Source organism: Drosophila subobscura, chromosome A (genome assembly GCF_008121235.1).
Source record: "Drosophila subobscura isolate 14011-0131.10 chromosome A, UCBerk_Dsub_1.0, whole genome shotgun sequence".
In the NCBI taxonomy this organism is placed as follows: Eukaryota; Metazoa; Arthropoda; class Insecta; order Diptera; family Drosophilidae; genus Drosophila; species Drosophila subobscura.
Window position 1 is genome coordinate 21664187 of NC_048530.1, and position 16059 is coordinate 21680245.

General features: G+C 49.5%; 1 protein-coding gene across 1 annotated transcript; it reads right to left on the bottom strand.

Moving 5' to 3' along the window:
• Positions 1–4770: 4770 nt before the first annotated feature.
• On the bottom strand, positions 4771–16028 carry LOC117890427 (proton channel OtopLc). Its single transcript, XM_034795252.1, has 7 exons — positions 15945–16028; positions 12277–14398; positions 7564–8361; positions 7377–7494; positions 7039–7135; positions 6792–6974; positions 4771–6724 (listed from the first exon to the last, which is right to left on the bottom strand). Exons 2-7 carry the CDS (start codon positions 14133–14135, stop codon positions 5418–5420), a joined length of 4362 nt encoding a protein of 1453 aa, XP_034651143.1. The 5' UTR covers positions 14136–14398; positions 15945–16028; the 3' UTR covers positions 4771–5417.
• Positions 16029–16059: the final 31 nt, after the last annotated feature.

Sequence of the window (16059 nt, forward strand, 5' to 3'; positions counted from 1 at the left end):
AAAATACATCAGGAAACCTATTCCACATTCTTCGTTAGAATCAATATAGAATGTGGAATCTGCATTAAAATACAAATTGATGTACTTAGTTGTGTACTGAGCGCAGATATCTTCCTTCCTTCCACTTAACGATGAGTTTCGTAATTCCAACAATTACGAATATTTCAAAGTCAAACTAAGACTTTGAATTGCGATACAATTGCGGGTAAATTACACTTTCCGAAGTTTCGGTTCCAGCTTGGGTCTCAAATACATATATCTATAATCCCATCTTTCAAAAATAATGTGGGCTGTATCGCTGCAGATCATTCAGTAGAGTGAAATATATACCTAGTTTTGGTAGCATTCAATGGTTGGGTTCCACTGTAGTTGTTTTGTTGGAAGAATCAGAATAACTACCTCTGCATATGCACATTTGTGTAGCTCAAATTCATAAAAGTACGGTTGAGAGCTGCATAGAACTTCATTATAATTAAGAGTGTGCATAAAGGATACGACTTCCTTTCAACTTAAAAACCAACTGCGATTGCGAATGCAATTGGAGCTGTGGCTGGGGCTGGGGCTGGGTCTCGGACTGGCTCTCCCTTCGTCAATGAAAGTTGTTACAACTGAATAATCAGATTAGAGCTAACGACAGTTAGCCCCTGGAAAGGGAGTTGCTGCCACGGGGGACTCACTCCAGTGCTGGCCACTCCGCAGGGAGGCCAGTGGCCAAGAGGCGTTAATGCCCAAAAAGGTGCGACAAGATGCAGCGCCAAGGCGTTGACACAAAAACTTGTGTGGGGGCGGGAGTGGTGCGGGTGCGGGTGCGGGTGCGTGTGCGGCGTTTCAGTGTGGGTGGGGCTGTGGTGTTTGAGAGAGGGGTGTTGCTTTTGCCTTAGCTGTGGCTCTGGCTCTGGAAGGACGCATGCGCCAGCTCCTGCCAAAGGACATTCACCTTTTGGGTGCTTTAGTTTGCCGCCAAACAGGGTGCATTTATGTATGTAAACCCTGGATCTGAAATCGTATCTAATTGCAACCTGGCGCGCCCACAGAAGGCCTGCCTCCCCGTTGTGTGTGGCTGGATGGGTGGACGTATTGACTGTTGGACGGCTGGACGTGTGGCAACGAATTCTAATTGAATTAGAGCCTGGCCTCCTGGATGTCCTGGTCAAACAAAGCCCTACATCATAGCCACAGAGTCCCGCGGAGGAGCTAACCTAGTTTTCCGGCAGCCCGGTTAGCCAGGGCGTGGTTCAAATCCCGGGTAACCAGTGGCACGCACACTCGCAGCGTCGCAAGGGTGCCCGAGTATATAGGCACCCGAAACAGCATCCACAAATTGCAGTGAAAATCAGGGGATAGCATCCACACAGAGAGAGAGAGATAGCGAGAGAGAGTCCCAGAGAGAGAGAGAGAGAGAGAGAGATGGAGCTCGAGTTGGGGAAATCTGCGCTCCATCTCGCTCTGGCGTTGCACGCACTCGCTCCCTCCAGCAGCAGCAACCCCAGCCATGGGTGCCGCTGTAGGGTTCGGGTTCGAGGTGCCGCTCGTGCCATCCTTATGAATACATGCCCGCCAGTCATTTCCGATACAATTGCGGGTACATTACACTTTCCGAAGTTTCGGTTCCAGCTTCATTTTCAGTTCTGTATCTGTATCTGTAAATGTATCTGCTCCTGCGCCTCTCGCCCCTCCACATTAATTTTGAGCGCGTTACGCCCATAATTTTATGTAGCACCCACTGCCCAGTCCTCAGCCGAAGAGCCAGCCCAGCGTGACCCATTTATGTATAATAAAAACAACAATCGAGGCATCTTTTTTCATAGTAATCGAATTACGTTTCAATTTATTATTCATATTTATTGCATATTTACTGCACTTTTATAGTCAATATAGCATTTTGGGGGAACATTCACGACTAGTTTTTTATTTGTATCTGTTTTCGGTTTTAGGTTTTTGGTTTTTGGTTTTCTATTTTCCGGTTTGTGGCTTTGGTTTTGAGTTTTTGGTGTTTTGGTGTATTTCCTTTTATTATCTCCATAGGCATTATTGTTTAATATAAATACTTGTAACACTTAATACAAACTTCCTTTTTTTTCGGGTTTAGTCGAGTTACATATATCTAGGGAATGGTGTGGAACAGTTGAAAGAGAATAGTTTTATGTAGAAAGGAAAAGTAATGCGATCCAAGAGGCTGTATCCAAGATTTGAATTGAGTGAAACAGAACATTTCCAGAAAGATTAGAAAAAGATTGCGAATAGAACAGAATCATCAAAGTTTGTAGAAAGACATAGAAATCCACTTAGCCCTCAGACAAGCCGAGACTTTAATATCGTAGAACCTTAACCCTATTTATATTCCATAAATTCCTTAACTATGGATATGGGTATGGGTAACATTGAATCATATTTATGCAAATGCTTAACTACACATCAATCAATTATAATTTCATTGGAACCGTAGAATATTTATCAATGGAATGATGTTGATTACGAAATGAAGAGGTTTTTTGAGATGATTGAGAAATCTTTCAGTGCAATCTCTCCTCAAAGATATCTTTAAGTATATTTCTTTCTCTCTGTCGAAAGCAATCACAGATTTCTACTCGAAACCGCTGGTATGAAGCAGTGCAGCGAGGGGAAAATTGAAATGGATCAAATCCGAATTGGAACAGTAGAAGAAGGGAAATATAGAAGCAGGACAGTAAAAGGGAATAGAACTGATCAGTGGATATCAAAGACTGAATTCTTAGGAAGCTGAATTGCTTCCCACAATTACGAGTATTACATTTATTTTGATTTTCGATTGGTTTTGTTTTTGCTTTTTGGGTATAACTTGAATATGTTGGTATTATTTGTTGTTCTGTTTTGGTTTTCTCTTTATTATTTTGCTTAAAATGTTATCTTTTGTTTGGTTTTCGATTCGATTGGATTCGGGTCTCCTAATACTTGGAATAGGAGTTCCTCTAATGAGTTTCGTGGCATTTCATTAACCAACTTCTACTTAAGAGTAGAGTACAATAAATTCTAAGTAATACAATTTCAATTTGATTTTGTTGTTTGTTTCTTTTGGTTTTTGCCTTTTCGTTTTTGAGCAGTGTCTAAAGTCGGTGTACAATAAATACATATAAGAAAATGCATACAAAGTTACAGTTTAATTCTAGTTTAAAAATTTAGTATCGAGTATAAAATTGAAATAACTAATTTATTATATATAAGTGTTCATTTCTTTTGTGGTTCGTGGTTCGTGGTTCTTCTCTCCACCATTTTTTTGGTATCAGTTTTGGCATTAATAACGTTTTGAATATAGTACAATGGATGAGCCGGTCGGATGGTCAAGTCGCGTTCACACCATCGTCAGTATGAGTGTCAGTATCAGTATCAGTGTCAGTATCGAAGAGGAAAGTAATCTCAACTTAGGCTTAAAGAACTCTTTGGCATTGACAAAATATACAAGACAATCGTGTATCGTAAATGTATGTGGAGTCTAATCCTATATTGTATGCATATATAGCATATATGTTTTTCTTATACCCTTATGGTAGACACAAAAAAAAAACAGACATTCATATTCATATATATTTTTGTATATATGTGTACTTAAAATTGCTATAATCTATATAGATTTGTGCGCCTTATAGTAGGTGTGATTTGGTGATTTGTCCTTCTACACTTTTTGAGCTTTTGTTTCTTATGTTTTTTTTGGTTTTTATTATTATTTTTTGTTTAATACTGAAAGATTTGGTTAATGTAATAGTTAAAGAATCTGTTTAGACCGGAACAAGCACAAACACAAATTTGTATCACAAAAAACCTATCCGCTTGTGGGGTGGCAAAACAAAGTTCTAACAAGATCTTAACCCATCAAAAAATTAGTTAATATAATGCATGATTAACGCTGTGATAAACGAGGAAGTTCAACAAACGATCCATTAATGTGGGATGGGGGATGAGGGATGGATGGTGTGGGGAAATGGCATTCTGGTTAGCATAGAACATCTACATACGAGTATGTGTATATATACTTATGTGCTATACTGTCTATACCGTCTACTATGTAGTACGAGTGGTGTTTCGGTTTTGTATTAACTTTCTGTGGTTGTCGACATTTTTCGCCTCGATTTTTGGTGGGGTTGATGAATCATCTCCTTCTCTCACTGCTCTTCTTTCTAATCAGTTTCTTCTCTACTCTTTCACATTCTCCAACACTCCTTATCATGTACGAGTGTGTGTATTAGAGACCTGCATGAATTGACACCAGAAACAGTCTCAAAACACTTTGAAACAGTTCAAAACATTCGAGTAGAACGGCAATGCACGACAACAAAGTATCGTCCGTCGTATTCTTAATTTGATTTCTGATTTCGTAAACACTTTGGTGTATTCCTGCAGGACTCTAGTAGTGTATATGTATATGTATATATGTATGCTCTATGCGCATACCGTATACTGTGTTTAGTTCTAGGACCGTTAGGATCATTCGATGATGAATACTTCATGGTGTGTTGATTGATCGAAGAGCCCACATATGTAGTCAGCAGTCAGTCTCGATATATAAATACATACTCTATATATATGTAAAATGCATGATTCCGTTGAGAGAGACAGTTAACACTTTTTGGGGTATATTTTGGTAGGTATATGTTCCATCTACAGATCGTACGTACCTACGAGTATTATCTACCAGAACTCTCATATTGATTAAACCATTTACGATATTGCGGGCCTGCGATTATTTATGTTTCGCCTTTTTTGTTTTTCTTTCCTTTTTGTCCGATTTTGCGGATATGTTTTTGTTTTTGTTTTTGTTTTGTTTTTGTTTGTGTTTGAGGTGTGTGGAAATAATCTCTTTTGCTTGGCACCCGCCCCAAAAATAATGTGGTGGTTTCATAATGACTTTGGTGGGTGAGGTGCGCTGTGGTGGGTGGTGGTTCTGTGGTTCTGGTGCTCATTTTTCTGATGCAGATGTCTCATGGCGGGTGCATATCCTAAACAAAGCTGAGCTCATGGCCGCTCGTTGCGTCGATGAACTCAAAGTGCGCGTAAACTCATTCACCATTTATGACGTACACCGGACAGAAGGCCTTCTCCGTGTTGAGGCTCAGCGGCGACAGTGCACGTCGCCCACTGTCGCCGCCCTTGGCATCTTTCGCCTCCTCTTTGCCAGCCTCAGCCTCAGCTTCAATCTCCTCCTGGTCTTCAGGCACCGCTCCGGAGCCCGAACCCGAACCCGATCCAGAACCTGAACCTGAACCCGATCCTGCCGCCTCTCCAGTGTTGGTATTGGCACTTTCACCACTGTCCACCTCCTCGACCGTTTCCAGTTCGCCGCCAGCGAGGGTCGTGGAGCAGTAGCAGTAGGAGAGGTTCGTCTTGAGATCCTCGCAGAATTGCTGCTGCTGCGCAATGCTCTGAATGCGCGAGCGGGCGAATTCTCACATGTACGTGGGCTTCAGCTTGTAGGCCCGCTTCCAGATCTCGCACAGGCACACGGTCGAGTGGAAGCGATAGAATATGGCCAGCGGCATGGACACATGCGTGATGATGGTCCAGGCCCACAGCCCGTAGAAGTTCAGCTGGATGGGATGCGACTCGGCGCGCGACTTCTCCAGCGTGCTGATCGCCCACATGGCCAGGTTCACCACCAGCATGAACGTGACGATCTCCCGGCCGGGCTTCTTGCGGATGTGCTCGGGGCTGACGGCCTGGCGGCGACTGGCGTCCAGTATGAACATCGTCTGGCAGGCGGTCTGCACAATGGAGGCCAGGGCATTGATGGGCACCAGCATGTCGTCGCTGCGCAGCGTAAAGTGTCCCGCGATCACCGTGAAGATGTTGTAGAGGAAGGAGCCCGTCTGGGCGCCCACCAACAGGATGTCGTCCAGGGAGAAGCTGCGGTAGGCATCGTACTGCAAATGACGGATCTGGATCATGCCCACCAGCGTGGCAATCGTGGCCGTGCCATAGATGAGGAGTTCGCAGATGGTCACCTCGGTGACGGCCATCGAGACGAACTCGGGCCGCGAGATCAGCACAAAGAAGATGATCAGCGAGATGATGGTGAGCACCAGGATGAGGATGCCCACAAAGAGGCCCTTGTGGGCGCGGGCACAGTCCACCGAGTAGTGGTGGGGCGAGCGCTTCATCGGGGAGCTGATCATGTCCGGGCGTTGCGGTGTCGGGGTCTGGGGTCGCGAGATGCTGCGCCACATGACATACAGGATGGCCGCACAGATCAATGAGTACTCGATGGTGCACGGAAACAGAAAGGGCGAGGCGTCCTGCACCAAGGTACCGATGATGTTGGTGCGCCGGCACTCGAAAATCTGGTAGGGGCCCTTCAGGCCGCGTGCCACCCTCAAGTGTGCCGTCGGATCATGCACTGGGATGACGGCATGGCCGCGGGAGTGGCCCGGTATGCGATGCGAGATGCGCAGCGTACGATTCTCCGGATTGTAGAAGGTGAGAATCTCGTGCTTCGTCTCCTGGATGAGCACGTTCAGCCAGACGGCCAGATTGGTGCCGATCATGTGCATCAGGCCAAAGCGGGCGATGATCTTGTAGCGGTACACCTTGATCTGCTCGTTGTTCAGGAAGATGAAGTACATCTGGATGAAGATGAAGGCCATCCGGGTGGCCGGCGTCAATGCCAGCAGCACGTTGTGGCACTTGGTGTCCGGATTCAGTTCAAAGTATTGCCCAAACTCCAGACCCGAGTAGATCATGCTGCCAATCCCAAAAGCTGCAACGAACAAAGCTCAGAAAATTGGAGGCCCGAGCGTAGGAGGACACTCATCAGGGACACTCACCCACAGCGCCCATGCGCAGATAGAAGCTGCCGTAGTGATGCTGCCTGCCTAGGGGCGACAGCAGCGATGGACGCCGCACTGGCATGGGCGGCGGCAGGCGCCGATGGGTCGACGTGCTATCCGTGTCCGACTCGTCCATGCTGTCCGAGGTGCTGCCCTTTGCGGTTTTGTTCGGCGATGTGGCTGCAGGCAGACAAGGATTCATTATGAGCCAAGTACTCTACACAGTGGCAGGCGCTGCACTTACCCATGGGTGGCGGCAGCTTGGGGCGACCCCACAGCAGCGTGGCGTACATGAACAGCAGAAAGATCATGCTGCCAATATACAAATACAAATAGTACACCTAAAAAGAATACGAATTTTTGGAATGAAAATCATGTGAATACAACATATGCCCCTGCCAGTGGACCGAGGGGCACTGCTGCATGACGCAAGCAAGATTTAACAAACTATTTCGAAAGTTCAAACATTTGCAGACATAGATTCAAGTAGTTAAAGTTCTGAAGAAATTCCTTTGCGTTTAGATATAGCTCTAGCTATAGCTTACCAACACTGCAAGGCATTTAGCAACACTCAACACTCACCTCATAGAACGACGGCGGTATGTAGGTGGATATGACCTCGGCCATGGGAAATGCCACGCCCATGACCACCAGCAGTTTTCCATAGAGTGCTGAGAAAAGTGTAGCCAGAGCATCGCCCCTGCAAATGGAGAGAGAATACCGATAAAGATGAACATCTGAGGAATGGTGGATGGTGTCTGAAACTTACGCCTTGACCCTGGGCATCGGCGGGTAGACAAACGATGGCCGATGGGTGCGCTTGATGGCCGGCAGGATGGCCGGATAGTTGGTCAGCTGATGGGAGTGATACATCAAGGCCAGCTGCCCGTCCGCCTGGCTACCGCTCAGCTGCGGCTGCGAGCTGCTGCCTGGGGAGGATGGCGGATCAGAGCTGTCGCCCCCGCCGCCACCTCCTCCGATGTCACGATCGCCGTCACCGTCGCCGCCACCAACTATGATGCCACTGGGTCCAGCCGTGGTCTCCACCACGCTGATGCTGCTCTTGCGCGGCAGACTGGACTCGTCGATGGTCACGTGATGCTGGGAGCCGGAGCGGGCCGATGCGCGGCCAGGTGAGATGGCTGCCGTCACGTGGGCTGCGGCCCCCTCGCCGGAGGCTGCCGACAGCAGCGATGAGCTGAGGACAGGAGCGGCCATGGCCGGGATGTAGCTTTTGCGGCTGTACTCGGGGAAGCCGTCGTCGGTGGGCGGCGGCGGCGGCGGGGCATAGCTGCTGGGCACAGTGGGCGTGGGCACGCGAACGCTGTGCGTGTGGTGGTTCTGGTGGTGCGGATGCTGGAACTGGTGCGGCAAATGGTAGTGGTGGTGGCTGCTGGTGAAGTGCGTCCGCGGCTGAGTGGTCACTGGCTTTGGCTGCGGCTGCGGCTGTGGCTGCGACTGTGGCGTCTGACTCTTCTGCTCATCCTGGAAGCTCAGCGTGGCGATCGGTGGCTCAACAGTTGTGGCTGTAACACTGGCAGTGGCTGTGCTGCTGCTGCTGCTGCTGCTGGAATCGGATGAGGATGTGGAATGCATGGTTGACGTTGGTTCACTGAATGGTAGCCCCAAAGCCCGTCCCCGTTTTTGCAGAGCCAGCCACCGATTCGGATTTGGATTGAGATACTGTTGCAGACACACACACACACACACAGACAAATGCAGACACAGATACAGCTACAGATACATGGAGAGGCAGCTTAATTAAATAATGGACACAATCGGAATCCCCCCTTCGAATCAGTGCTATATACAAGCAAGCGCTCCATGCGGCCGGTGCATGGGTGTGTGGCGGCTTCCATTATATCGGATGCCAGACATTTCCGTCGTCATTGTGCGAACAAATCACAAAAGATCACGCAAACGTATCTACATATCTACATACAAGTGGAGTATGTATGTTTGCTACACTGAGGGGTAGGGGGCCACAAGTTTCTGAATATATGAAGACTCCTGAAGGTGTCCAACAATTGATGATACAGCTGCCAGAGTACAGATGAGGATATGCCCAGCTTTCTTTCGCCTTACGTTCCAGATGTATCTCCCCCACAAACATTTCTCAGTGTGTGCATCGTATATGGAAAGACGTGCTTCGCTTCCCAAGATTAAGATTCATTGAACTTGACTTTCGCTGAATGGCCTGTTGAACTTTGAGATCTCTGGATCTCTATCTGAATGTATCACTGCCCTGGAAGTCGAGCAAGTACGAGCATAGCACCTATTTATAGACTCGACTCGGCAGTTTTGCAGGGTACAATTTTGGAGGTTGGCCTGCCTTCCGGATGGGAATCCACTCCACTCCCATTCCTCCTCCCATACAGCAGTAAGTACTAAAGGGGGGGACACAGACACAGCGTGTGCTCGTAAATTGCGCTTAATCACAGATGTGATACGAAAAAGAGAAAAAAACGATGGGAACAAACACACGAAACTTAATGAAAAGTCCCCGTCCCGACTGTTCCATTCTCTATAGCAATTGAAACTAATCGCCGTCTAGTGGCACAGTCCACAAATCTGTATAAATATGTATGATACAGTGCGTTTCAGTGGCACTACAGCATAGCCATAGTTTCTTTGTGGAAACTCAGGGAAGACTAGAGTGGAAATTTTCATTATTTATTGTAAATTATATCTGAATATATCTCATCTCTAGCAATTTATTCTGCAAAAGATCATTAAGTAATGTTAAGTTAGGCTCTATCTTGGCATGCCACTATTGTCGCGGCACGCACTGTACCCCGCAGTGTTCTGCACTAAATGGAATTGCAGAGGCGGCTGTCTGTCTGCGTCTGGATGGATGGATGGGACACAATGTTTGTTTGCGAGCCAAATGGAAATATGAAATATGTTCAGGGCTCTCGCATGTGATTGCGATGTTTAATTAAGACGGGGCCTCCCCCACACACCACACACCACACACCGCACATTGCAAACACGCCACATGACCCCCATGATGCTTGCCTGACAGGTGACTCGAATGGGTCGAAGGGGGGGACAGGTACAGTGCTTCAGGAAGCAGTGCCCAAATATGAGACTGAATACCTGCTTCACACGGCTCCCGTTCCGCGTTGATGCCACGCATCATTTATTCACATTCAAATCGCTGTCGGATTGAGGATAGACCGACATCCTTGAAAGGATTCTTCTTCCGGAGAAGAGCACGGGGCAGGGGCACGACGGCATCATTATGGCATATGGAGGATTACGAATGCAAATGCAAACAAGGAACTGGAATCGCAACAAGTTCGGGCTCTGGCTCTGGCTCTGCCGCTGATGGGGAGGCTTATCAAATAACCTTGACATGAGGACATGGCAGAGCTTGCCGCACGGCCGCACGGCCGCCACCATGCCATATGCAGAATGCAACAGAATGGGAGACGGGGCGGCACACAATGCTCTAGCGCGTGTCGAGTGGTTGCAGAGTGTGGTGTGGTGTGTGTGTTTTGTGGTTTGTGTGGGTCATGCACTCAAGCGCACTCATAATCAGATTTCTGAAAGCGTGCTGCATACTTTAGGGCGCCATTCTCCTGGTTATTTGTATGTTTTTTTTTGCGGGGTTGTTAACCTGAGACGACACAACAGCCACAGTCCCCAGCCATGTCCTGGTCCCTCCATTCCTCCACTCCTCTCCACTCGACTGTTGCATAAATGGATGATGAATACAAGTCCCGGGAGTGCTGTGTTGGTGGCTTGGAAGTGGCAGTGGGAGCATGCCACAAAGTCACAGGGGGCAAACAGCGACAGAACCCTTTCAGTGCCCTTCCATTTTCATTTCCATTCATCTGCAATGTTGTACAGTAAACACCCGCCATGGGGGCAAGCCTGGCTGAAAGTTAATTATTGTGTGTCGGGGTCACCTTTAAGGGTCATTTGGCATCATCCTTCCGCTGGTTGGGCTGCCGCTTGAGGGATTCGCGCCTTAAAAATGTTCCCTTGGTTCACTTGTGTCACTTGATGGCACATCTATCGCTTGATATATGTTTCATGTGAGTGGTAATGGAATGGTAATGGAAGTTTGCATAAAAGGTGACCCCAGCAATACACGGACTAAACCTTCTAACCCTTCACCTAGCTTTTGCTCGTACAGCAATTTGATTTGCTAATTTCCTGCTCGTCTCGCTGACATTCTCGCAAAATGTCTGCGTGCCGAGCACATCAAGTATTCATTGGGGCACAGGCACACACAAAAGAAGTAGCCGCGTGCGCTGGCCTGGAAATGTCCATTAGGCAGGCAGTCCTGGGGCCTGTGAGTCGTTGCATCTGGACAGAGGGCAAACAGAAACCGCAGTTGAAACAAAAACGGAGACTCCAGTTGGGGTCGTGGCACTCGCCCAAACACAAGGCACAACAAACTTTCAATTGACCTATTTTGCGGTCGACTCAGGGTGGTGGGTGATGCTCAAGTGCGGGTGCGATGGCTGTGTGGTGTTTGCGGTGCCTTGCGGCAATTTAGTGCCGTAATACGTATAATGGGCGTGGCAATGGCCAGACGACAACACAACAGTGCTGCAGCCGGCCGGGCCACAGGTGACTGGCCGGGAGAATCCTGTAGCTCTTTTTTGTATATTCCGCTCAGCAACAATTTGTGCATGTCGAGCCAATCGAGTGACAGGCGGCATGAGGCAGGTGGCAGGTGGCAGAATGCAGGCAGACGGACCTCTGCATACGCACTTCAAATGCCGCATATGCCGTGTGGCACCAGCCTCCATGACTGACTCTGGCTGTGGCTCTGACTTTGGCGTGAAACTTGTCAGGGTGTTGCACTGTAAACGTGATGTTTAATTAATGCACAACGAAACGAGGGGTAAAAGGATGCAGACAACACCAAATGGATGTTGCTGGATGCCAGAGATGGGGCTGGGGTTGAGGGTTGAGCCGCCATATGAGTTAAACAGTTTTTGTAGAGCTATTAGCAGCCGACTAATGGAGGCTGACGACTATGAGAATGCACTGGCTGGCTGGGAATGTAGTTAGGCGAGAGATTGAGAGCAATGATGAGGATGCTGCTGCTGCTGATGATGATGATGATGATGATGATGAGCAGCTTATGCAATTAGTAAAGTGCTAAAACAAGGACAGCCAGGGGATAATAGACGCCCCAAACGCCAGACACGATGTGACAATTAGATAACCGTTTTGGGCGTGGACAGATTCTTTTTGGAGGGAGAATCATCTGTGATTCCATGAACGAGCTCTTTGCGGTGTACCAACAATTCTACAACTTTGAATCTGAACTCATTTGGAAACATTCTTATATTCAGGGCTCATCAAAAGGATCCTTGAATCGAATAAATTATCTACAAAGATTGAAAGAAATCTGCTTTCAATCGAAAGTCCCTCAATTGAACGATCAGTTATCCCTTTCCGATTTCAGTTCAAGTTTCTTCCTTCTTTTAGTCTTCCCCCTATCCCCCTTGGGGCTTACCTGACGATCGGCTGATCCTTGATTGTGATTGTGACAGCGGCTGCGGCGGCGGCTGCTGCCGTCTCCGCTAGCTTGGGTGGACTGCTGACCAGCGGCGGACTGCAGACTCTCGGCGGCGTGCTGATCCTTGGCGGACTGTGCATCTGGCGTGCCTGCTCCGGCGGCGGACTGCGCATTGGCGGCGGCGAGGGCATGGCCGGTGCCCCCTCGCCCACAGGCGGGCTCTGGACACGCTGCGAGCTGGACTTGATGGATGCCACAGGACTCTTGCTGGAGGACTGCGACTGCGACTGCGACTTGATGGATGCCTGCGACTTGATGGAGGCCTGCGACTTGAGGGACGCCTGTGGCGAGAGGATGCCCGCTGCAGTGGCGGATCGCTGGCTGCCTGTGCGGCTGGGACCGCGACTCTCCGAGAGCTTGGGAGAGCCGTTGGCAGCGGCATTGGCTGCCATGGCCGCGATGGCTCCGCTGGTGGACATAATGCCACCGCTGGCAATGCTCGCGGCTCGCGGTGAGCTGATGCTGTCAGCGCGCTCCTCCTCCCTGTCCACGGATAGCGGCTCCTCGTCGTCGTCCTGGGTGATGGGCTCCTCGGGCGGCTCTGGCTCCTCCATGTCCATGCTTAGCGGCGGCGGTGGAATGAAGCCCCCACGTCCACCTCCGGCACCCACGCTGTCCTCGTCCAATTCCGCAAAGTGCTCCGGCGGCGGGGCAATGATCGAGGAGGCCGAGTACCCATTGCTCGGTGGCGTGGTAATGGTTGTCGACTCATCCTCGTTGTCCAGCGATCGGCTGTAGTCCCTGCCGCTAACGGGCTCTGGTTCTGGCTCCTCTTTGGGCTCTTGCTCCTGCTCCTCTTGCGGTTCCGGTTCCGGCTCTTGCTCTGGTTCTGGCTCTGGCAGAGATCGTGGATTGGGGGAATTCGGCTGCGATTCCTGGTCGCTCTCGGAGGAGGGCGTCAGTGGTGGTATCTGGCTGATGTGCTGCGCCGGCGGCGACACCATTCGCGTGAGATTCAGCTCCGGGCAGGGCGGTGGCGTCACTGGCGGCGAGGGTGAGGTGGATGGGGACTTGGTCAGGGGCGGGGTGACATTGCCCTGCACATACGACAGATTCGAGGGCAGTGGCGGCAATGGTGGCGGCGGTGTGGACTTTTCCTCATCATCATTATCATCCTCTTCCTCCTCCTCTTCCTCGTTTTCACCCTCCCCGTCTGCTTCGGCCCCATCTGCCCCATCCCTTGGCTCCTCTGTCAATGGGGGAGGGGGGATGAAAAGGGGTGGCTCCGCTGCCGCTTCTTCTGCATCGTCCGTTTCCTCGCCATCGTCCACGTCCGTTCGAAGGCCTGCATCCTCTAGGGGGGAGAGGGGCGAGAGCGGCGGCGGCGGAATAAGCTCCAGCTCCAGCACCGAATTTATGGGCGATCCTGGCGGTGAGGTGGCCTCCAAACTCATCTCCAGATCGATGCTCAAGTCAAGGCTGAGCTGCGGCTCCGGCTGATCCGGATGGCCGATCATCGGCGGCGGTGTGGGCGTCGGCGGCATGTCCTCCGCCTCCGTCAGCGTGGGCAGCGGCTGGCCGTGCAGTGAGCCCAGTGGCGGTGGCGGTGGTGCCACCAGCATGAGCACCTCCTCGCTGAGTGAGATTGTGGGTAGGGGCGGCGGTGGCAGTGGTGCATCCCCCGCTGTCGTGGTTGTCGTGCTTGTGCTTGTGCTGGCTGCCGTGGTGGTGGTCGCATTGTTGTCCACCTCCTCGATGTCCGAATCGATGCCCTGGGCGAAGTCCATGTAGAAATTGTCCCGCGAATCACTGGAGCCACGTCGCAGCTTCAGCGACAGATCCGGCGAGCTATCCATCTTTCTCTCTCTCTCACACTCGCTCCTTGGCTTGACTGTGGGTTTTCCTGGTGTTTTTTTGTATTATTTTGTTACAGGTAAAATTCCTTCACACTCACGGCTCACATCGGTGGCGACCTCTGTTGGCTTTTGGCAGCGACTGTTGCTGATTTTTTCTGACTTTTACTTTTGCTTTTCGTTTTAGTTCTGTTTTTGCTATTTAACTGTTTTTCTGGTCAATCTTTTTCACTCCATTTCACTGCACGCACATTCTGTGTGTATCCCTGGAATGCACACACAAACACAAACATAAGGAAGAGTGTCAGGAAGCACACACAAACACCCACCCATAGAGAGAGAGAGAGCGAGTATCCACGCTCTCTCACTCCAGGGCTTGCAAATTCCACTTCCACTCACACTCTCACTCCCACTTCTGCTCTCCGTTCCAATCGAAAGCCCGGCTTCGGCTTCCTTCCACCACTGCTTGCATTCATTTACCGATTTGCCACTCATTCTACGAGTACTACTGGCACTTTACACTATTTTCCCTACTTGTATAACAGCTTCCACTCACACTCTAGCCTCTTGTGCTGCTTGCACTGCTGCTCCACTAAATCTGCGGCTTCTATTCTGCTTTCACACCAGCTTCCAATATGACTCCCATTCTCACACTCTCTCCTATCTTTCTCACACTCCTTCGCTCTCTCTCTCTCTCTCTCTTTGGTTGTAGCGTGGGCGGAATGGGGCGTGGCATTGCATTTCGCTGCGCATTTGACTTTTTACGCAACAAATTCTACACACATTTGCACGGAGTCCTGCAACAGTCCCTTCTGTACAGATGGTGTGCCTGGAAGTGCGTAGTTTGATCAACCACCGCCAAAGTACAGGAGGCCTGTTCAGAAAATGCTAAATGAGCTTCATTTGGTTGGGCTCTGGAGGGGCAGAAACAGAAACAGGAACGCAAAGCAGGCGGAGCAGGCCAAAAGGTTAACTGGAAAAGTTGTTGCTCTATTTCCCCGTTTTCTCTCTGTTTGTTGCTGTTGTCTGTTTGTTTGTTTGTTGGTTTGTTTTTTGGGAATCTCCTCTGTTGTGTCTGTGTCTGTTCGGAGTGAACTTCGAAATAGCATTCGGTGTGGGCCTCGGAGGATATCCACGTTTGTGTGTGTGTGTGCAACCCCTCAAAAAAAAAACGAGGATACACGGATACTGCGTATGATTTTGTAGGGCAGGGATTTTTGGCAATACAACAAAAACTAAAGAGACTCATTTCCGGCACGGCACAGAAAAAAAAAAGCAAAAATACAACGCACAGAGACTGGCACTGTGGACCGTTAGAAAGTACATATATGTACATATGTACTGCATGGATACCGTTAAGATTCCCTTGACTGGCAGTACATACCGGATGGATGCCGTTAGAAGCCATACACACACATACACTCCTCGCCGGAATACCGTTAGCGCAGACACACGCACTCCCAGAAACTGGATGAATACAATTCCAATTACTGCATACCGATACTCGTGTGTACGCCTTTGTACTGTTAGATGGACACCAATCTGTTATGTTCTGCTCAGACAAATGAAAGACTTTATGACCGTTCGACCGTTAGACGGCTTTCCCTCTTCCTGGATCTTCTGTTCGGTTATTTTACACTGCACCTTGCACCTCGCACTGCATTGCGCTTCGGTTCATTTGCTTGGGGCCGAGACTCGATTTCCGTTATGGTTTCTGTTTCGCTGTCGGTTTCTGTTTCGGTGTCGGTTCCGGGCCACATACATACGGGTTTTACGGGGGCACACAACACACACACCCACTCAAACACTTACACGGAGAGCGCCTGTCGCAGTAGTCGACTCCTGCTGCGGCGGCACTTAATTCTAGAATGAAACGCCATTGGATCGGGGCGGCAGTACCAAGGCAAAGCTGCGCCATTAGACGACG

Coding starts and splice junctions, on each gene's coding strand:
- LOC117890427 (XM_034795252.1), bottom strand. CDS start 14,135: ATGGATAGCTCGCCGGATCTGTCGCTGAAGCTGCGACGTGGCTCCAGT. Junction 7,136..7,376: donor TACCGCCGTCGTTCTATGAG/GTGAGTGTTGAG, acceptor TATTCTTTTTAG/GTGTACTATTTGTATTTGTA. Junction 6,725..6,791: donor TCTGCGCATGGGCGCTGTGG/GTGAGTGTCCCT, acceptor TGTTCGTTGCAG/CTTTTGGGATTGGCAGCATG.